The 22,772-nt window shown below is 37.5% G+C and overlaps 1 protein-coding gene across 3 annotated transcripts in view; it reads right to left on the bottom strand.

The window, feature by feature from the left end:
- Nucleotides 1-22,772, bottom strand: part of LYST (lysosomal trafficking regulator) — a 180,101-nt gene that overhangs the window by 13,212 nt on the left and 144,117 nt on the right. For all 3 annotated transcript variants that reach the window (XM_023634282.2, XM_023635402.2, NM_001308950.2), the window contains 6 exons: nucleotides 22,250-22,390; nucleotides 19,125-19,342; nucleotides 9,661-9,891; nucleotides 7,668-7,857; nucleotides 4,383-4,519; nucleotides 610-708 (listed from right to left, as the gene is read on the bottom strand). In XM_023634282.2, the coding sequence (XP_023490050.1) occupies nucleotides 610-708; nucleotides 4,383-4,519; nucleotides 7,668-7,857; nucleotides 9,661-9,891; nucleotides 19,125-19,342; nucleotides 22,250-22,390 (1,016 nt within the window). The remainder of the gene's footprint in view (nucleotides 1-609; nucleotides 709-4,382; nucleotides 4,520-7,667; nucleotides 7,858-9,660; nucleotides 9,892-19,124; nucleotides 19,343-22,249; nucleotides 22,391-22,772) is intronic.

Below are 22,772 nucleotides of genomic sequence, written 5' to 3'. Positions count from 1 at the left end.
CCTTAATGGCATCACAGACAGTTGATTCAAGAAGGGAGCAACAGTGAATTAAAAGAAGTATTGCACAAGGTTCTTCTTTTCTTCACTAGACTGTTTTATAATTTAATTCTCAAATTCTAGAGATTCAGTGAGTGGCTAAAAAAAAATTTCTTCCAGTAAGTGGTAGAAATCGACAGGCTACTTGGATTTTGCTATCATTTAATTACCCAGAGAATACAGGAATGTTGGACACGAGGGGTTCTAAGCTTCCAAATTTTATAGAATCTTGTGGTATACTCTTAAGCTGACACTGAGAATACAGCAAGCAAACATCAAAATGTTATGACAAAGCATAAATACAAAACAGATGATAACTCAAAATACTATCTGTCTCTGACACCAAAAAATAAGACCTTCACAATTATTTTCAGAATTTTTTGTGATTCTAATAAACCTAAAACTAAAGAGTTAGATATGTGACCTTTCACATTTTAAGAGCTTATGTGAAGAAAAGATTAAAGTACAAAAATTTTAAGTTAATCTTATACAAAGTGAATTATACTTCATCAAGCTTATATTGGCCTCACTGACATGAAAATCCCAAACAACCACAGAACGAGCGGGACCTACCGTGCTGCTCGTGAGTCTGTTTGCGTAGGCTGTGATGACACCGCACTTGCTCCCGGTAAACAGCTGGCAACTGTCAGGTACCCACGCACAACTAGTCACCTTTGAGAAAGGACAAATCAAAGGTTATCATGTTTAAAAAGCATGAGAAATGCTTCTACTTTTCTGACAACTATTTAAAAAACATATCACAAAATTTGAGGTAAACATTTGACACGATTAGAATGGTGTAAGATGTAATAATAGGGTATTCTGTAACTTTAAGCCAGATGTCTAAAAGCTGTTTCCAAATTAAAATGTATTACAATGCATTGTCTCTGATTTTACATTTTTCTGTAGATATATACACACATGTGGCCATTGGTTTCTCAGAAATTTAAACAAAATGATCCATGATTGAGTAGATCCAAGGTGGAGTCTGTGTGTGTTTCACACATTTACCTGATTTTTACTTTTATTTCTTTTTCTGTCTTTTGTGGGGAAACAGGATACATACAAATAGAGGTACTGCTTCTAACAGTTCTAGAGATTGTTATATAGGAGGAGGAGGAAAGATAAATGCGGAGAAAAAAATCTGGGATTATTCCTTTGGGATTATAAACCCTTCAGTTCTAAACATGGAGGCACTACTGAAGGTCAGCTCAACTCTGCTCGGCCCGACAAGTCTTCCTCTGGGCACTAGCTGACCCCAGGGCTATGTCCACAGCAGCTGTCCTCAACTGCTCTGCTCCCTTGCACCCCTTCTTCAGTCCCACCTCTCCCACAGTCAGTAAAACCCTCACACTTCACAAAGAGGATGGAGGTCATCAGCCACAGACCTCATCCTTTTCCCTCCTTTGTGCCTCAAACTGTCTCAGTGTCTTCTCATTTAGAGGAGGAAGGCTCTCTGTTTTTAAGGCCAGCCCCACTCCGCCTGCAATTTTCCTCACAATCTTTGTCCTCTCTCTCTTAGAATTTCAGAGTGTCTTTTGCTAGCTTCTTCTCCTGGACCTACAAATGTGTTCAAGTATCTGCTACCTTAAAAAATGACCTTTGGGGCCGGCCCCATGGCCTAGTGGTTAAGTTTAGCACACTCTGCTTTGGCAGCCCAGGTTCGCAGGTTCAGATCCTGGGCGCAGACCTACACCATTCATCAGTCATGCTGTGGTGGCAACACGTAAAACAGAGGAAGACTGGCATAGATGTTAGCTCAGGGCTAATCTTCTTCAAGCGAAAAAAAAAAAAAGACTTTCTATGATCTGGCTCTTAACTCTCAATATATCATCAGAGTCCAATGGATTATTTTATTTTAATTTAATTTTAATTTAATTTAATTTAATTTAATTTAATTTAATTTAATTTTAGTTGTTGTTGTTGAGGAAGATTTGCCCCGAGCTAACATCTGTTGCCAATCTTCCTCTCTTTTCCCTAGAGGAAGATTCACTGTGAACTAACACCTGTGCCAATCTTCCTCTATTTTGTATTTGGGTTGTGACCACAGCATGGCTGCCAAATACTATAGATCCACGCCTGGGAGCCGAACCCAGGCTGCCAAAGTGGAGCATGTCAAACTTAATCGTTAGGCTGTGGGGCTGGCCCCTCCAATTTTATTTTTTGAGTTTCTTTCTTGAATAGTTCTATTTTTCTTTCCAGGAAGATTAGCCCTGAGCTAACATCCACTGCCAATCCTCCTCTTTTTGCTGCAGAAGACTGGCCCTGAGCTAACATCCATGCCCATCTTCCTCTACTTCACATGTGGGATGCCTGCCACAGCATGGCTTGATGAGTGGTGCATAGGTCTGCAGCCAGGATCTGAACTGATGAACCGTGGGTCGCTGAAGTGGAGTATGAGAACTTAACGACTATGCCATGGGGCCAGCCCGAGTTCTAACTATTTTTAAGGACTGATATTTCATGACTTTTATTTTTCTTAGAGGTCTTCCAAAGAACAAGGCAAAAATGTACTTATTTTTTATATATAGAATAAAGCTCATTCTGTCTTGCAATTGCCATATGGGTCTACTGAACTATTTTATAAACCTAAGTTACATTACAGGATATTAATAATCTCATTTTTCCTCTATCTTGAAACACTTTGCTATTTCATCATTCTAGGAATTATTTTATCACTACTCATTAATTATTCCCAACTATGCTAAAATAAAACAAACAAAATAAGAAAGAATGACGATGAAACAAGAAGAATGATGGATCTCCTGGAAGGATAATGTAATATCTGAAATAAATTTTCTTTTGTTTTTTTTATTGTGTTGTCCAGAGAATACTGTCATCTTTCAAGAAAGTATAAAAGAAGACTAGAGACACCATTTCTGTACTCTGCTTTTAGCTTTCATTGAACACAGTTGGGAATTCAGAATTTTTCATCTTCTACTGATAATAGAAAATAGAAGAAAACTGACAGAGGAGTATGTTTCACAATTATGAGATCAATCAGAGGATGAAGACAGAGAGACAGCAGGACTCTAATCTCTAATGATGATGAAATTGATCATATATGTGAAATCTCAGAGTGTGAGTCTTCATATGATAATATCCTAGACGAATTTCTTCAAACTAAAGTACTGAGTGAACAACATATTTCTAAGGATGAAAATGAAATACGGTATTTTCATCCAGTCAGTCATTTGACTGGAGGTACATTATTACATTCTTTTAGCATTAGTATTTTGCTAAAAGAATCTGAACCATAGTGTTTTGCTAAAAGGGCTTATGAGAGTATTATTTCATCTTTAATGATGTTTGTGTGCCAAACTTACATGATAGGAATCATTTTGCAATGCTTAAGTTCTTGTTAAAATTTCTAATAAGGTTGTTTTCCACTGTCTCTTATTCTTCCTTTTGTTAGTTTACTGGTAAGCAGGTTAACAAAAGGCGATGACCCTTTTCTCAGGTATACAGGGTTAAGCAAACAAGTTATTGCTGTCCATTCTTTCACTGACAAAAATTCCCCAAAAGTAGCTTACTCCCTTTCTAAAGTGCTCAGGGAATGGGAATAAATGTTAGGGCACGTGAACACATCAATAGGCAGCAGGTGTCATATAGCTGGTGGAAGTCAGAAAATGGTAAAAGAACTTCCCATGGAAAGAAAGTGAAAGAAATAAAGTTTAACACACAATCAGTGCTGGAAAAAGTTGTGGCAGTATTGTCTAAATATATGGTGTTTCATAGTTTACGAAGTACTTTCACAAACATTGGAAACATTTTTACAACAGCTCTAGGAGAAAGCAGTGGGAGTGCTATTACCCCAGTTTTAAAGAGGAGGAAAGAAACTCGTTTGGAAAAGTTAAGTTATTTGTCAGAGGCTGCCTAGTAAATAACAAAGCCAGGACACTAACACAGACCACAGCGCTTCAGTTAGGCCCGATGCTCCTTCTACCACATCATGACGCCCAATCACCCAGTCCATTTAGGAAAAAGCAGTTATAGAAGATGGCACTCTGGTTATAGAAAATGACATCGTGACAAAAGGCAAGTGAACATTGAGAAGAAAGCACTGCTGATTCTGTTGAAACGCTGTGCCATTAGCTCATGCTGAGGAGCAGGCTACAATACTGTGTCCACGAGACAGATACTGGGCAGAAGACAAATTCTGGGGGCAAAGTCAGAATAGCGGCAGTTAGGAAGTCTGTAAGTACAATAAACAAGGCAGACGTCCAGCAGCATCAGCTTCTTGACTGGACTAACTGCAGGAGACTAAAGACTAGCTGCTATCAGTCTGACTCCTTTGAAAGCATTATATTTAATTATTATTATGAAGTACTTCATAAAAAGTTTACCTGATACTGTGGTGAACTTTGTATAAAGTTTACTGGAGGCTCGCTTTGTTTACTCTTCAACCTTAAAACGTTATCAGCATAACCCCAGCTCAGGATGGCTGACCACTGAATGTCAGTACTGTTCATGCTTCTCACACCTCAGGAAGAAAGAGAAATAAAAGTATCAGATTGCCACTGCTCAACTGTTATTTGACAGCCTCCCTAAATGGCAGGTTAAAGGCTGAATTTACATAGCAGAACACAGTATCATTCCAGTGCAAAAGCGTCTCTATATCCATAAGACGGGCCAATTTATGTTAGTTTTATTCCTTTAACGCTAATGGGATTCTAATGGTGGAACTGTATTCTTTTTCACTTGTGGTGTTTTGATTGGGATTTATTTGACTTAGAACTAATATTTCTATTAAGAAATTTTTATGAAAGACAATGATAGTCAAGCTTACTCTACTCACGTTCTGCAATAGCTTTACTTTTAAAAATAAATATGAAGTAGATACTGTTTAAATAACTATCTAGCTACTCCTGCTGAAAGACTGGTCTGGACAACTATTAACATGGGAAAGAGAACACTGCTGGAGTAGAAGCAGAGCTTCATTTAACAAGGTTCTCTTTTCTCTTCCTCACAACACAGTATCATATCCTTTTGGGATACAGATTTGGACATTTTGACATCCCTTTTCAGTACTATTCATAATCTATGCCTTGTTGGTATACTGAATATAGCTAATGCAGCAGAAATGCTATAACTGGTACTGCTCTTGAAACTTGGAATGCTTTAAGTCCCTTAAGGAGAGAGACTGTGCTTTAGTTATTGCAGTACCTAGCATAATGCCCAGCATATAGAGGAATAAAACAATGTATTTGTTGAATGGCTCAAAAGCACATTGACAATGTAATTCACAGGTTTCTTTTTATTTCGTTGAGTATAATACCAAATGTGGACATCAGTGTTGCACTAAAGGAACTTGGATATATACTCACTAAACATAAGCTCCTCTGAATACAAGCTGCTAGGAAAGGAACCACGTTTCACGGAGTCTCAGGACCTCTCAAATTCTACCATAATGCCTGGCATGTGGTAGATGCTCAAGAAACCAAGTGCTCACTGAACCAAGTATATTTAACAACTGTTCCCAGTTTCTCATTTCAGCAATACAAGATGTACCACCTTTTTTTTTTTTAAAAAAAGAAAAATCAACTTCTCCTTTACCTATTAGAACAGTGGACCTTAAACAGGAGTTTGCAAGAAAATTGTGTTTTCAGCATGTGTAGGCTTGGACTCAAGCCCCAGAGATTCTGATGCAGTCTCTCAAATGGGATCCAAGCAAGTATATTTTGGAAAAAAGCATCTCAGGCAATTCTGAGGCACAGTCAATTCTCAAGTAATTGGCCCATACTGGGCTTAAGATCACTAAAATGATCTCTGCTTACATTTATTATGCATGTCTAACTAAGCAAAACTACACTCTTATTTGATATAACAGCGCTCAACACTTTGCAGCTGTTAACACATAACCTAACTTCCATCTGTAAGCCATCCTCTCATCCATTCAGTGCCTCGATGGAATGCCCACGTGGACTGCTATATGCCGGGGACAGCAGTGAATGCTCACATAGTCCCTGGCCCCAGGATGCTGACAGTCCGATGGAAATTTATTAAGCACTCAGAATGAATAGGCACTTTGCTAAGCATTCCTTACATTATTTCATTTAATCCTTATAGTAAATTACCCTGTGAGGTAAATCCTTTTGTTATTCCCATTTTATAGATCAAAAGCCAGGATTCAGAAGGCATAAGTCATTTTCTCGAGGTCACACAGCTATGAAGTAGCAGAGCTGGGATGAGAGCTCAGACACTGTGCCTCCTGAGGCGAGGGCCATAACCGTTGTATTAGTACACCACTTCCCTGGACACACCTAGATTCTGACAAATTTCATGCACACTCCTCAAGGAAATAAAGTGCAGTTTGAACGAACACAGCTATTAAAGGCTTGTGACTGTAGTGGCACAAATAAGATAGGCTGACAATTATATTTGACATATTTAAGTCTCATCATGCTAAGTGATAATACTAGCCCCTTCTCTTCTGCTGAATAGAGAGAAACTTCAATCCACTCTAATCTTTTTAAAGGTAAATTATTCACAAATTTTGGCACCTTAAGTCTTATTAGTAGGTAAATTACTGTGACACATCTCACATCTAATTGCAACACGCTAGTAAGAAAAAACCACTGATATCACAATAATTATGATTAAACAGAAGCACCTTAACCAACTAATTCACTAAACTTTGATAAAATGGTGTGCAGCCTCTCTTATTTCTAACAACTATAAAGGCAATCATTCATTTCATGATAGAATTAAGAGTGAGTCTAAAAGCACTGCAGTCCAGCCAGCACACAATTTCTGTACGTGACTGATGTTTGGCACAGGTACTGGCATCCTCGTATTGTGGTGCTCTATGTGGTGGAAGGCATTATGGACCCCGAGGAGCACAGGGCAGAGAAAGTAAGTTTAAATGCTAACAGTGCAGACTACTAAGAGGGGTCTGGTCCACACGCTGGCTTTCAGGCAACTCTGCACACGCCTGATATGAACAGATGAGTGCCCTCAGTCATTCATTTTAGCGCCCAAAGCCCATGCCTAATAAGTGGGGAGAGTGCTTCCGCATTTAGTGAAATGTCAATTTGGAAGGGCTGAGAGGTGACTAGAGTGGAAATCGTCCCTAGTTTTCCAGGGTCTAGGTGACATTTAGAAATATGAAGAGGGCCTCTACTGTACAGCACTTTTCCATGTGTTGCTTTTAGCGAGTTAGTGCACGGAGCGTGAGACAAGGATTGCTTCCCAGGCACATGTATTTTAAAACCTATTTTCAAGGCTGTCATAACTTCCTTGTTTTGTTTTGTTTGTTTTAATCTCATGACTATATCTTCTGAGGTACTAGATTTGCTGGTTAAATGTCTGTCTATTCTGGATTCAAGAGCCTCAAAGTGCACATTTCTATAAAATTGATAATATTTTCATCTTGTGAGCATAACAATTTATTCTTGTCTCCTTCAAACTCCTCCTCTCATTTCAAATGGCATGGCATTTAACTCCCATTTTTTTTATGTAGCATGTTTTAATTCCTACTTTGCATTAAATAACCACAAATTTGAGCAGAGTTTTTCAACAAGCACTCAGAAAACTTAGAAATAAAACAAAATAGCAGCACAGATGAGCTGGAAACATTCAAATCGCATAAAAGATACACCTAGAATGATTTTCATCAGGTTTTATTTTACCTTGTTCTTTGCTGTATGTCATCAGAAGACAGAAATTTCGGGACAAACCACAGATTGCTCTGGTGGGCAGAGCCTGGAGAGAACCAAATCTTTCCCCATGGGGTTGGCTGAAGCAGACCACAGGTACTGGAGCACTTGGGGAACCTACATACTCCCCCCACTTCAGGCCTTTTATCCACGACAAAGGACTCTAAAATCGAGGAAAGTAAAAAGTATGATTTTATTTAAAAAGGTAGTAAATATAGAATTACTTCTAATTTAAATTCTAAACAAAGTAAGAGAAAGCAATCTGATTATAAGCCCTTTGTGGGAAAGAATTATTTTATACTTTTCTACTTCCCCCATGCTTTGCATATAGAAACATGTGTTCCTCATTGCAGGACACAGTGATGGAGAAGACAGGTACAGTCCCAGTCCCCGTGGAGCTGCATTCTAGCTGGGATAAGGGAGCGGACAAATAATGAACAAATACACATATGTCAGGTGGGGAGAGTGCTATGAAGAAAAACAAAGACGGGGAAGAGGACTGAGAATGACGGAGCTGCTGTCTTAGATATGGGGGTCAGCGAAGATCCTGAGGAGGTGACATCTGACCAGAGACCTGAGTGAAATGAGAGAGCAAACTGGTGCTCTATCTGGGGACAGGTCACTCCAGGTGAAGGGAACAGTCATTGCAGAGATCCTGAGGTGGGAATGAGGACGGTACCACATTCCCACTGCAAGCAGACAGACCGCTCAGATCCTTTATACAGATTGACTTAAAGCAGTTAATTAGCAATAAGTATGGCAGTAAATTAAATGGCATATATAATGTTTCAGGGATGTACTATTAAATTATTTTGACATGTTAAAATAATAGATTTAATTAAAAATAATGACCCTGGTAATGATAATGACTAACATGATTTGTGAGGCTTCAAAATCTTAAGAGCAAAACTCACAAGTAAACACAGAACAAAAAATATAGCTTTCAACTATGAAACACAACATTGGTGATCTGGTTTCAGGAAAACAACATTGCCTATCATATTGATGTTTTAAATTTGAATTTTACTGGTTGTATAAATTTTGTTTGTATTTAACATCCAAATTTGATATATGTAAGCTAGGAGCATAAAGAATTTACATTTAGTGTTCTACATTTAGAGTATTTAAGTAACATTATTATAAAAAATGATTGTCAGGGCAAGGTCTGTGAAAACTGTTGTCTCTTAAAATCAATCACAGATTACTGCAGTTTGCGATATGCTGCTTTATTTCATCTCTAAGGTCCCTCACAACCTCCTTCCCTTGCCCTTTCATTTTCTGTGATTCACTTCTGCAAATCTTTATTCCACGACTCCCTCCTATAAACCTTTGTACCACTTTACAATTCATGTTCTCCTATCTTATGCTGCCATTATAATGAAGAATTCAGTTGAGGATTAGAACCCATTTCACTCTTAAAGTTTGCTTGCTTTATTTTTCTATTTCAAAGTAAAAATTATACCTACTTCCTATTTTAAGAAGCAATACTTTTTATCATTATAATCTGGGAAAGACAAAGAAACATGTAAGGTTTTCCCTTAATTGTAAACCAAAACATTCACACTCCTGGTCAGTACTTTTGCTGGAAGATGATGACCAAGAGCATGCCATGCACGTTCGCACTGGATACCCACGCTCAAACTGTTCTCTAGTCCTGATGGCTCCTCTCCTCTCCTTTGCAAACTCCTGTCATGCTACTGCCTTGAGGCTTTCCCTGGTAATAACCCTCAGGGAGGTTAAAATCTGACCTGAGCTCCCCAAAGCAATTTCTTCATATCACTAACATGGCATTTATCACACAGAGAATATTGCTGTTAAATGCATGCATCCGTGTTCACTGGTTGGCACACGACTTCAGGCTGGAACCACGCTATTCATTTCACTGTCCCTAGAGCCTAGGAGAGGGCCTGACATCTCAGAAGCTGAATCAGTTTTTCCTGAATTCTATTGAATCTAAATGACATACCGGATAGGTAACTTCTTTGACCTGTTCTCGGGTTTCCCTGAAAGCAAACTGCACTAGCAACCCCACAGCAGCAGGAAGTTCTCCTTCAATGTTGAGCTTGGATCCAGGTCTGCTTGCATGGGCTGACTGGAACAACTGGCGCGGAGTCTGGCCATAGGTTTTTATCATGGTTTCTAGCGCTCGTCTCTGAACTGGATCTTCAACTGCAGAGACATCCATTCCAAAATATGTCTGAAGAGTAAAAGAGAACAACAGGTATATAAAAAGCAAAACTTGGCAATAACACTAAAGGGGAAAATAACAACTTGTTTTATTCTCTACACAATGGTTTACTCTTCTCCATTTCAAATGAAAATGATTTTAAAATGTTTTTGATCAAGTTAGTAGTCATTAATGGTCTCATTGAGATCAGAATAGGAATAATCAATGTTTCTGAACGGGTGAATGAAAATAATGTATCTTGACTGATTGGTGCTAATTAGGTATGTTCTGAAATTGATTTTTAATTTAAGACCAGAGAATATCATACAAGACTTCATGTATCTGCACAGCAAAGGAAATCATCAACAAAATGAAGAGGCAAGCAATTGAATGGGAGAAAATATTTGAAAATCATGTATCTGATAAGGGGTTAATATCCAAAATATACAAAGAACTCATACACCTCAATAACCAAAGAAATGAACACCCAGTCACAAAAGGGACAGAGGAGGTGCCGGCCTGGTGGTGTAGTGGTTAAGTTCACGCACTCCACTTTGGCAGGCCGGAGTTCGCAGGTTTGGATCCCAGACACGGACCTACACATCGTTCATCAAGCCATGCTGTGGCAGCATCCCATATACAAGATAGAGGAGGACTGGTGCAGATGTTAGCTGAGCAACAATCTTCCTCAAGGAAAAAGGAAGACTGGCAATAGATGTTAGCTCAGGGCCAATCTCCCTCACCAAAAAATTGGGCAGAGCATATGAACAGACATTTTTCCAAAGAAGACATACAGATGGTCAACTGGTACATGAAAAGATGCTCAACATCACTCATCATCAGGGAAACGCAAATTGAAACTACAATGAGCTATCACCTCACACCTGTTAAAATGGCTTTATCAAACAGACAAGAAAATATAAGTGTTAGCAAGGATTTGGAGAAAAGGGAACCCTCGTGCACTGTTGGTGGGAATGTAAATTGGTGCAGCCACTATGGAAAACAGTATGGAGCTTCCTTAAAAAGTTATAACGAGGGGCTGGCCAGGTGGCAGAGCAGTTAAGTTCACATGTTCTGCTTCAGTGGCCCGGGGTTTGCCGGTTCAGATCCCGGGTGTGGACACGGCACCACTTGGCAAGCCATGCTGTGGCAGGCATCCCACATATAAAGTAGAGGAAGATGGGCACAGATGTTAGCTCAGGGCCAGTCTTCCTCAGCAAAAAGAGGACAATTGGCAGATGTTAGCTCAGGGCTAATCTTCCTCCAAAAAAAAAAAAGTTATAACTAGAACTACCATATAATCCAGCAATCCTATTTCTGGGTATTTATCTGAAGAAAACAAAAATACTCACTTGAAAAGACATCTGTATGCTCATGTTCATTGCAGCATTATTTACAATAGCCAAGATATGAAACAACCTAAGTGTCCATTGATGGATGAATGGATAAAGAAAATGTGATATACATGTATTCAATGGGATACTATTCAACCATAAAAAAGAATGAAATCTTGTGACACGGATAGATCTTGAAGGCATTATGCTAAGTGAAATAAGTCAGACAGAGAAAGACAAGTACTGTATGATTTCACTTACATGTGGAATCTAAAAAAACAAACAAACAAAAAGAAGCTCACAGATACAGAGAACAGATTGGTGGTTGCCAGAGGCAGGGGGAGGAGAGTTGGTGGAATGGGTTAACAGGATCAAAAGGAGCAAACTTCAGTTATAAAATAAATAAGTCATGGGGATGTAATGTACAGCATGGTACTCTCAGAGCTAATAATACTGTATTGCATATTTGAAAGTTGCTAAGAGAGGAAATTTTAAAAGTCCTCATCACAAGAAAACAAATTTTATAACAATGTATGGGGATGGATATTAAATAGACTTATTGTGGTGATCATTTTGCAATATGTATAAATATTGAATCATGTATGCTGAAAACTAATATAATTGTTATATGTTGACTATATCTCAAAAAAAGCAAATGAGATTTTTCTTTGGTCTTGTCTTTCAGTGAGGATTGATGAAAAAATAACAAGATTTTCAATTATGTTGATCAAAATAAGTCAGCTTCTGCAAGCAGATTAGTAGGTGGCTGGATTTTTTCTGCAGCTGCCTGTCAGATATTGGTCAGAAAACTAAAGTCAAGGAGTTAGTCAAAATCATTTCAACTAGTCAACAAAATTGAAGGAGACAATAGACTTTTCAGCTGTATGGCAACACAGAGTCTGAAGAAAAGCAGAGGACCCTGTCCCAGCCCAATTTTCTCAATTCATAAAAATGAGGACTAGAAGTTCAAAGCCATTTGTATCTGCCTGATTTTATGTGATAACTAAATACCCTTTTGTTCTTTGACGTTAATATACTCAAAGACAGTCTGATTCCTCTCTTCTAAAGACACAATGGCTGGTTTCTCAGGATGACTTTCTGTCGCTAACTCACATACACCATCTTGAAGTACTATTGAGACTATTTGCTTACATATCTTGACGTTGTAAGGAACCTAGATTTTTGTAGGTCTGTATCTCTCCTCTTTTCTGCACTGAAGAATTGGGAATCTGAATACCAGTATCATTGAAACCCAAGCAAAGGTCTGATTTCCATCTTGTAAACTCAAGAGCAACAAATCCTTGCTTTATCTATCCTTGCAGAGAATTAATTTAATTTTGATTTCCTCTCTTTGTGTTTGCTTTGGAGGTTTTTACATATATTGCTGAAACTGACTAGAACTTGGCCGTGAGAACGTGGCTGTAATGTGAAATGTATCCCTTCAGCCTCCTTTGGTCAACTTGGCAAGGCTGTCGATGGAGGCAGGACAGCTTCATCTCCCACGCAGGAGGCAGAAGACTGGATGAGAAACAAAGTCAAGGTACACCATTTTTGACCAAAACCTTGCAGACAGGTTTGTATACTTAATGTTCCAGGTGAATGGTGTCCTTCACACTATCACCTTTCTTAGGACATGAAACTAAAGAGAAAAGGGAGTTAGGGCAATAATCAGACTGGAAGAGGAATAAAAATTCAGGATTTGTTACTGTCCTTTTCTTCCCCTGCTAGTATTGGTATTAAAAAAAAAAAAAAAAGACTTCATGTGTAATACTAAATTATTGAAAAAGTCATTTGTCCAAAGTGATATATAGGAAAAGGCAAAGATAAAGTTAAAATACAATGCTGGTAGGTAGTTCAAGAGAGTATTATTTAGGCTCTAATGAAAACCTTAAGTGAATCTGAAGGAGAAGCAGTGAAAATTCCAAGTTCTTTAATGTAAAGGGTGTTATTATACTTTTCTTCTTAGTGTTGTCATCCCTTAGAGTCAGATGGAGAGCGATGTGCATTTATTTACTCTTTTATTTCTAAAGCTAGCTGTCAGTAGCTGGGTACAGATCTGTCATGTTTTGTGTATACCCGCCTGTACAATTTAGCTTTCAGAATTTAATCAGAGTAAATTTCATTTACATATCTAGTTATAACATTTCTATAAATTCTAAAATGAAATTTCAAAGATTCTTCAGAAGTTAAATAATCTTCAACACTACTCCCCTCACCACCACCACCACCACTACAAGGGGTCTAATACTTGTTATAAATACTTATCTAAGCACGGTCATTCTTAATGGCCAATTGACTTAATATACTCAAGAATTCCAGTGAAGATGGAATAATCCTCTAGCTAGGACTCTTTTTTATTTATTTGAAAATAGTGCTTCTTCACAATCTGTGCCATCAGTTTCTAAGTAAACTTCATATTAGCGAATGATGAATTAAGATCAAAAGGCATTTCTACATTCCTTTTTAAAAAGTTAACACTGATTTGTACTTAATTGTATGGCAGACATTATCCTATATGCATTTCCTTCCTTATTTATGAGGTTGGTATAATTGTTCACATTTAACAAATTTTTACATTCAGGTATAGAGAGGTTAAGCTATCTGCCCAAGGTCGCATAGCAAGTGGCAGACTCACAGTGAGGATGTGAACTCAATTCTAAATTCAGAGACGGTGTCCTTAGTCACTATACTTTGTTTTGCCCCATGAATTGAATTTCATTAAATTCCTACAACAATGGCATAAACTCTATCCTTTCTAAAGTTCTAGAGTCCAAAAGACTCAGTGAAAAAAATTCCAGTGAGATGAGAATTATGTGGTATATTTCATCATGCAGACACTTTAAAAAATTATTTTATTGAGGTCATATTTACTTATAACATTGTGTAAATTTCAGGTGTACATTATTATATTTCAGTTTCTGTATAGATTGCATCATGTTCACCACCAATAGTCCAGTTTTTATCTGTCACCATACATACATGCCCCTTTACCCCTTTACCCCTTTTGCCTTCCCCCTCCCCCACCCCTTTCCCCTCTGGTAACCAACAATCTGTTCTCCTTATCTATGCGTTTGTTTATGTTCCACATATGAGTGAAATCATATGGTATTTGTCTTTCTCTGCCTGACTTATTTCGCTTAGCATAATACCCTCAAGGTCCATCCATGTTGTCACAAATGGCACGATTTTGTATTTTTTATGGCTGTGTAGTATTCCATTGTATATATATATATATATATATATATACACCACTTCTTTAGCCATTCATCCATTGATGGGCGCTTGGGTTGCTTCCACACCTTGGCTATTGTGAATAATGCTGCAATGAAGCATATATCTTTTTGAATTATTGATTTCATGTTCTTTTGATAAATACTCAGCAGTGGAATAGCTGTATCATGTGGTATTCCTATTTTTAAATTTTTGAGAAATCTCCATACTGTTTCCCATAGTGGCTGCACCAGTTTGCATTCCTGCCAGCAGTGTACAAGGGTTCCCTTTTCTCCACATTCTCTCCAACACTTGTTATTTCTTATCTTGTTAATTATAGCCATTATGACAGGTATGAAGTATCATCTCATAGTTTTGATTTTCATTTCCCTAATAATTAGTGATGTTGAACATCTTTTCATGTGGCTGTTGGCCATCTGCATATCTTCTTTGGAAAAATGTCTGTTCATATCCTCTGCCCATGTTTTGATTGAGTGTTCATTTTTTTGGTGCTGAGTTGTGTGTCCTTTATATATTTTGGAAATTAACCCCTTGTCAGATATACGATTTGCAAATATTTTCTATCAGTTGGTGGGTTGTCTTCTCATTTTGTTGACGATTTCCCTTACCATGAAGAAGCCTTCTAATCTGATGTAGTCCCATTTGTTTATTTATTCTTTTTTCTCTTGCCTGAGTAGACATGGTATTTGAAAAGATACTGCTAAGACCGATGTCAAGCAGTGTACTGCATGTTTTCTTCTAGGAGTTTTATGGTTTCAGGTCTTACATTCAATTCTTTAATCCATTTTGAGTTAATTTTTGTATATGGTTGTAAGATAATGGTCTTTCATTATTTTGCATGTGGCTGTCCAGTTTTCCCAACACTATTTATTGAAGAGATTTTCCTTTCTCCATTGTATGTTCCTGGCTCCTTTGTTGAAGTTTAGCTGTCCACAGATGTGTAGTTTTATTTCTGGGTTCTCAATTCTGTCCCATTGATCTGTGTGTCTGGTTATCTGCCAGTACCATGCTGATTACCACAACTTTGTAGTGTATTTTGAATTCATGGAGTGTGATACCTCCAACTTTGTTCTTTTTTCTCAGGATCACTTTGGCTATTTGGGGTCTTTTGTTGCTCCATATAGATTTTAGGATTCTTTGTTCTGTTTCTGTGAAGAACATCATTGGGATTCTGATTGGGATTGCATTGAATCTGTAGACTGCTTTAGATATGGACATTTTAATTATGTTTATTCTTCCAATCCATGAGCATGAACTATCTTTCCATTCCTCCCTTTCTTTATGTCTTCTTTGATTTCTTTCAATAATGTCTTATAGTTTTCAGTATATAAGTCTTTCACCTCCTTGGTTAAATTTATTCCTAGGCATTTTACTCTTTTTATTGTGATTGCAAATGGGATTGTAGTCTTGATTTCTCTTTCTGTTAGTTCATTATTAGAGTATAGAAATGCAACTGATTTTTTTTCTTAAAGATTTTATTTTCCTTTTTCTCCCCAAAGCCCCCCGGTACATAGTTGCATATTTTTAGTTGTGGGTTCTTCTAGTTGTGGCATGTGGGCTGCCATCTCAGCATAGTACCATGTCCGCGCTCAGGATTCGAACCGGGGAAAACCCTGGGCTGCCGAAGCCAGAGCACGTGAACTTAACCACTCGGCCACAGGGCCAGTCCCCTGCAACTAATTTTTGTATGTTGATTTTGTACCTTGCAACTTTACTGTATTCATTGATTATTTCTAATAGTTTTTTTGTGTGGATTCTTTAGGGTTTTCTATATATAGAATTATGTCATCCACAAATAGTGACAGTTTTACTTCTTTTCCAATTTGGATCCCTTTTGTTTCTTTTTCTTGCCTAACTGCTCTGGCTAAAAATTCCAGTACCATGTTGAATAAGAGTGGACAGAGTGGGTATCCTTGTCTTGTTCTTATTCTTGGAGGAATAGCTTTCAGTTTTTCACCATTGAGTATGATGCTGGCTGTGGGTTTGTCATAAATGACCTTTATTATATTGAGGTACTTTCCTTCTATACCCATTTTATTTAGAGTTTTTATCATAAATGGAAGTTGGCTCTTGTCAAATGCTTTCTTCTGCATCTATTGAGATGATCATGTGATTTTTATTCTTCATTTTGTTAATGTGGTGTATCACATTGATTGATTTGCAAATGTTGAACCATCCCTGCATCCCTGGAATAAATCCCACTTGATCGTGGTGTAAGATCCTTTTAATATATTGTTGTATTTAATTTGCTTAATTCGTTGAGGGCTTTTGCGTCTATGTTCATCACCGATCCTGGCCTGTAATTTTCCTTTTTTGTGTTGTCCTTGTCTGGTTTTGGTATCAGGGTAATGTCGGCTGTGTAAAATGAGTTACTTTTAATGTGAATTTTACGTAAGAACAATTGAAACATGTGCCAGGATTATAGGCACAAGAGTGTATTGAGGTTAATATCAAAATTCCTAAGTGATTTTTAAAATTACATTTTAGATCAAATATGAGGTTCAACAATTATACCTGAAGCCATGCCTTTATTTTATGCTACTCTTATGTATAAAACTACTATTCACCAGTCAAATTGTATTATTCTCCTTTTTCAGAATATTTTGCCATAGCATTTATCTTCTATTGGTGTAATCAGTAAATCTGTCTATTCTCTCTTCTGCACCTTAAGTTTCTTAAGAAACTTAACTTTCTTGGCCAGCCCTGGTGGCCTAGTGATTAAGTTTGGTGTGCTCTGCTTTGGCAGCCCGGGTTTGGTTCCCAGGTGTACCTCTCATCTATCAGTGGCCAGGGTGTGGCAGCAACTCACAAAATAGAGGAGAGTGGCAACAAATGATAGCTCAAGGCCAAGGGTCCTCAGCAAAAGAAAAAAAAAAAAAGAAGAAAAGAAATTTAATTTTCTATTACCCTAGAGGTATTCAAAATAATCACTGAGAAAACTGGATTAGAGAGATTTTTATTTTAAAACTACTATTCAGGAACAGATCTCTGGCATAAATAAGCCCAGATATAGAATGTGTTACTGTAGGTTCAATGTGTGTATTTTAGCTGTATTTGTTACAACCACTTGATAAATCTACAGAGAAAATTACAGTTGGAGGGGAAGTCCAAGATTAATCTAATTCCACCATCTAACTTCAAGCTATCTTTTTTTCTTGGTGAATCTAACTAAGTTTGTCAATTTTATTTATTTTTTCAAAGAACCAGCTCTTAGTTTCATTGATCTTTTCTACTGTTTTTTTTCAGCTCCACCTCCTAATTTTAAAGTTAGGAAAACAAAGACTAAATGTCTTAGGCAGTGGATTAATGGGTAATCTGTTGTACTTGTTGTCTTTAAGCAGCCACAAGGCAAGACCAGGAAATAGCTTTCTCCTGATAATTTGCCTTTTTACATCTCAGTCCTTGCGGAATGTCCTTCCAGAGGCCTCATTTGGACGCTACTACCACATCCAGGCAGGCCCAATTACCCCAACTTTCCTTCTAGCCCTACTCTCCCTATTGGAATCTTATTCACCTTCAAATTCCCAGAGTCTAGCAAAATAAATGTTTCTTGAATAGACAAGATTTTTTTAAAAAAAGGTAGCCTATGTAACAACATTAAAAAGTAGATGTGAAAATATAACAATTCTGTTTCTAGGAATTTATCTTAAGGAAGTAAGTATTAGTATAAGGAAATGACCTCAGGAATATTAATTTTAATAGCAAACGAATACTAACTGAATATCCAACAATAGCAGACTGGTTAATTATCATATAGCCATATTTTGGAATAAGTATTATTATTATTACGTAAATGGAATGATACATACATATAGAAAAAAGTCTAGAAGGTGGTTTTGATATTTATCTCTGGATGGTGATATCAAAGTTGATTTTTAAATTTCTTTCATGTCTGTATCTTATACATTTTTCTAACTAGGCACAAATACTGTTTACGCAATAAGGAAAAATGATGTCATTTTAAAACAGAATATGTATACAGGATAGTGTGTAGAAAAGTGTTAACATGGCAGCCCTGAACTACTCTCCTTGGAAATGCTTGCTTGCAAGGTTGCCCCGGGCTGGTATCTGGGAATACGGATTTCAGAAGAGTTCCCACCATTCCAGAATTGATAAGAGTAGCTCACTGCACCTACACTGTACAAACAATGTGATTTATACTGAACACCTGCTCACCTTCTGGGAGTCTGGAATTTCAGCACATGTGAGAGACAGGTTGCCTACATGATTAGCTCCCAATAAAAACCCTGGGTGTTGAGTCTCTAATGACCTTCCCTGGTAGACAACATCACATGTGTCATCACAATTTGTTGCTGGAGGACGTATGTTCTTTCTGATTCACTAGGAGAAGTCTCTTGTGCTTGGTTTCCTGCAGCTTTGCCCCATGCATCTGTTCCTTTTGCTGATTTTGCTTTGTATCCTTCACTGTAATAAACCTTAGCTGTAAGTACGACTACATGCTGAGTCTTTAAGTTCTCATACAACCTGGCAGTAGTCTTGGGGAACCCTCAACATATAGTATCTTAGTTGTTTTTAAAGAGGTGAAATATAAAACCTGAAAAATCCTGGGTAACAGTTTAGTGTCATTGCCAATTCTCTTTGATAACTTCGGTATTTTAAAGAAATAGCCTAACAGCTAACCTTTAAATATTCAGGTTCTACCTTATATAAATGCAGATTTATAAAAGAGTCACTTACAGCAGGATGAAAAACATTGATGGCTTGAACGGAAGCCTTCCCTTTTTGCTTATACCCGAATACCAAATCAATCCATTGACAGATGTTCTGGGACACGTAATCAGACTCTAAAGCCTGCCGATGGATGAGGATAAAAAGTCGAGGATCGTTACGTGCCCAAGGCGGGAGGTTGACGTGATTAACCCGTTCACCATTCTGACGCACACCAAAATCAAAACCTAAAAGAGAAGATTAGCATTAATATTTATCTCCCCCAAAGCATGCTTCATTTGGTCCACTGAGCAGGTCTTAAGAGTTTACAGAAACAGTCATTGTGTGCTGTAACCAGGAAAAGGAGCAAACAGGATAGAAACACTATTGCTCATCTACTTACTTACCTACTAACAGAGCTACATGGATTAATGCTATTCCAATTAAGTTTAAGATCTCTCAACTTTATCCTTCTACCACTTTATATCTGACTGAAAAAAACCCAGAAAATCATTGCCTGCTAATGCCAATGTTCTACTTATCAAATCTTCAAATGCAATAAGTGCTTAAGTATCCAATTGCAAACTTGATTAAAATCAAACTGAAACTTTGTAAAAGCATTTCTGAATTATTGGTGTTAACAATATAATAAATTTAAGACTATATTTAGTAAATATTAGCATTCTATAGTTTAAAAAACCCAACTAATACAAAGTATACACATTCCTAGAATGAAGGGTCTTCATCTATTAATTTTATGGTAAGTCTGCAGGTCTGTCCTGACTTCATTTCTACTAAGCTTCCCTGTGGATAACAAAATTATCCCAACACATTGAATAAGAGGATTCTTCAGTGACATAAATGAACTGTAATCTAATTGTCTCATTAGTCTGCTAGTATACACAAAAATATCAGAAGTGTTTAAAAAAATTGTCCTAAAAGTGGGGCCAGCCCAGTGACAGGGTGGTTAAGTTCGCGCACTCTGCTTTGGCGGTCCGGGGCTCATGGGTTTGGATCCTAGGCGCAGACCTACACACCGCTTATCAAGCTATGCTGTGGCAGCATCCCACATACAAAATAAACGAAGATTGGCACAGATGTTACCTCAGGGCCAATCTTCCTCACACCCACACACAAAATTGTCCTAAAAGAAATGTTAACTTTGAACAGAAATGATTTTTTGCGATACCTTTTTGGATAGAAAATCTGAACACCATAACAGAATAAAAATTAAAAAGGACCTCTTAAAAGCTGATTATGCTCCACATAAAATTAAGTTGCTCTCTGCCTACTTCTTGATCTTGTGAAAAGTTAGAAGGATCTTTACTAATTTTGGAAGTATTCTGAAATGATGCGATGTGAAATATAAACCAAGGGCTCATATAAAATTAATGTGGAGAGGGGCTAGGGGTCATCTCAAAAAGCTCAGCAGTCATCCCACAGACAGCTGCAGGTGATGTAAGACGAACTGGCTGAGCACCCACAGAACTCTGTGTGGGCAGCTTCGGGAGAAACAGCAGGAATTCACCGATTGAACAATAGTGAATGAGGTATCTAAGGACTGAGTTGGGGAGGGGCTGAGCGGCAGGGGGTCTCTATAAACTCAAATCAGTCCCAACTTTCAGGTGCTCTGGGGACACATGACAGAGGTAGACCAGAGCAGATGACTGGAGGTATAATCACAGGCCCACAGGAATGTTGACAGGGAATGACATGATGTACATTATAGCAAATCATATTTTCCAAGAATGGCTATAACAACACTTGCTGTCTTGCATGCTTTTCTAGAATCTTGCTATTCCTCCATCAAGTGGCAAAGTCTATGCTCCTTCCTTTTGAATGTGGGCAGGCACTTATGACGGCCTCACAAACAGAACACAGTGGCAGTGTTGCTGTGTGACCTCCAAGGCTAGGTTGGAAAAGGCCTACAGCTTCTGTTCATCTTTCTCTTAGGACGCTTGACTCTGGAACCCTGAGCTGCTAAGTGGGATGTCCAAGGCCACCATGCTGTGAGGAAGCCCAAACTATTCCATGTGGAGAGACCATATGGAAAAGTATATGGAAGAGAGCAAGGCCTGCCAGCCCCCAGCTGCTCTGTTCCCTTGGCTGTTCCAGCTCCAGCCAAACTGAATGTAACTGCATGAGAGGCCCTGAACAAAACCACAAAAACCACCTGGCTGAACTGTTCCTGAATTTCTGACCTACGAAAACTGTGATAGATAATAATTTTGTTGTTGTTTTGAGCCACTAAGTGTTGGGGTTGTTATGCAGCCACAGATGACTGGAAGATACGAATAAGAAACCATGGATAGAGACAACAAGCCGTAGATTTAAACCTGAGTCCCAAACTGAAAGCCAGAAGGCAGGTACCCCAAACTGCAGGTGCTGATATTTCACTGAGGTGTTTCTCACTTGGGCAACCCTATGAAACATGCTCCAGGTAACCAGCAGCATGGACTTATTAATCATTCTCCAAAGAAACCCATAGAGGCCAGTTAGTACAGAATAAAATTCTAAAGTAATTGCCCAATACTATCTTGTCTAAAGATATAATTCTCAATTTCACATATTCCTACAGGTCACATAAAAACACAAAATTAAGTAATGTAGGAAAATGACACAAAGATACGTCTTAAAGGGTTAACTGATCTTCTATTAAAGAACAGGTAAGACTGGCCAAAATTCTTGGTCGCTAGCATCACAGAAAATTTGCTTTTATCCTCTAGAATTCCTTTATTAGATAATTCTGGTTAGATTGCTTTATTTCCAACTTGGTCATTCCTTATAAAATCATTGAGACTTTGCTTAATTTACATTGTACTTGCAATAAATTCATGACTCTTTTTTTTAAATGAGCACATAACTTTTGTAATCAGAAAAAAAATAAAGCAATTTCTGTAACAAAATTAAAATACATATTTACAAATACTTTTGATAGTTAAAAGTTACAGTTTTCCAAATATATTTCATCCTATGAAATACTTAAAATCCTCAAGCTCACTCAGAAATAAAATTATATACTTAATAAATAAAGGTATTTCTCTTATTTGGGGACTCAAATTTTAGGACTTACAAAAGCTATTTTTCTTTTTGGAAAATTATAAAATAACTACAAACCCTCAGAAATATAAATAAGAGATGATTTACTGCCATACCTTCACGGTTAACTAAAAACTCTGGAAGGTAGAAAAACTCCGGGATAAGTTCTTTCACATCAGTCATGGATTCAAAAGATGAGAGGCGCCAAGTCGTATTTGTAGAATGAAAAGTTCTGTCTGGAATGTCAAAACTTTGATCTAGAAAAAAATACAAGTAATACAATTAAGACACAAAGACCTGATTCCATCTGGAGCCTCTTATAATCAACTTACTTCCGCTACTTCAAAAAGACTGAAATGATGTTCATCTTATTTGTCCCTAGTTTAAGAGAGGTTATTCATGTTCTTGAAAATAAATATTTCTATATATAATTTGAGACCGCACTATTTTATTTAATCTGTATTATGTTTCATAATACATATAACTAAATAAATTTATACCATTTATTTATTTAATTGATTATTATCTGTCTACTCAAGTAGAATGAAAGTTCCATAAAAGCAAGGATGTGGTGTATTACCCAAAGCTAGCACATGCTAGGTACTCAATAATGATTTATTTATTGAACGAATGAAAGGA

Source organism: Equus caballus, chromosome 1, assembly GCF_041296265.1.
Source record: "Equus caballus isolate H_3958 breed thoroughbred chromosome 1, TB-T2T, whole genome shotgun sequence".
Classification (NCBI taxonomy): Eukaryota; Metazoa; Chordata; class Mammalia; order Perissodactyla; family Equidae; genus Equus; species Equus caballus.
This window is presented reverse-complemented; position numbering and strand designations above follow the sequence as displayed.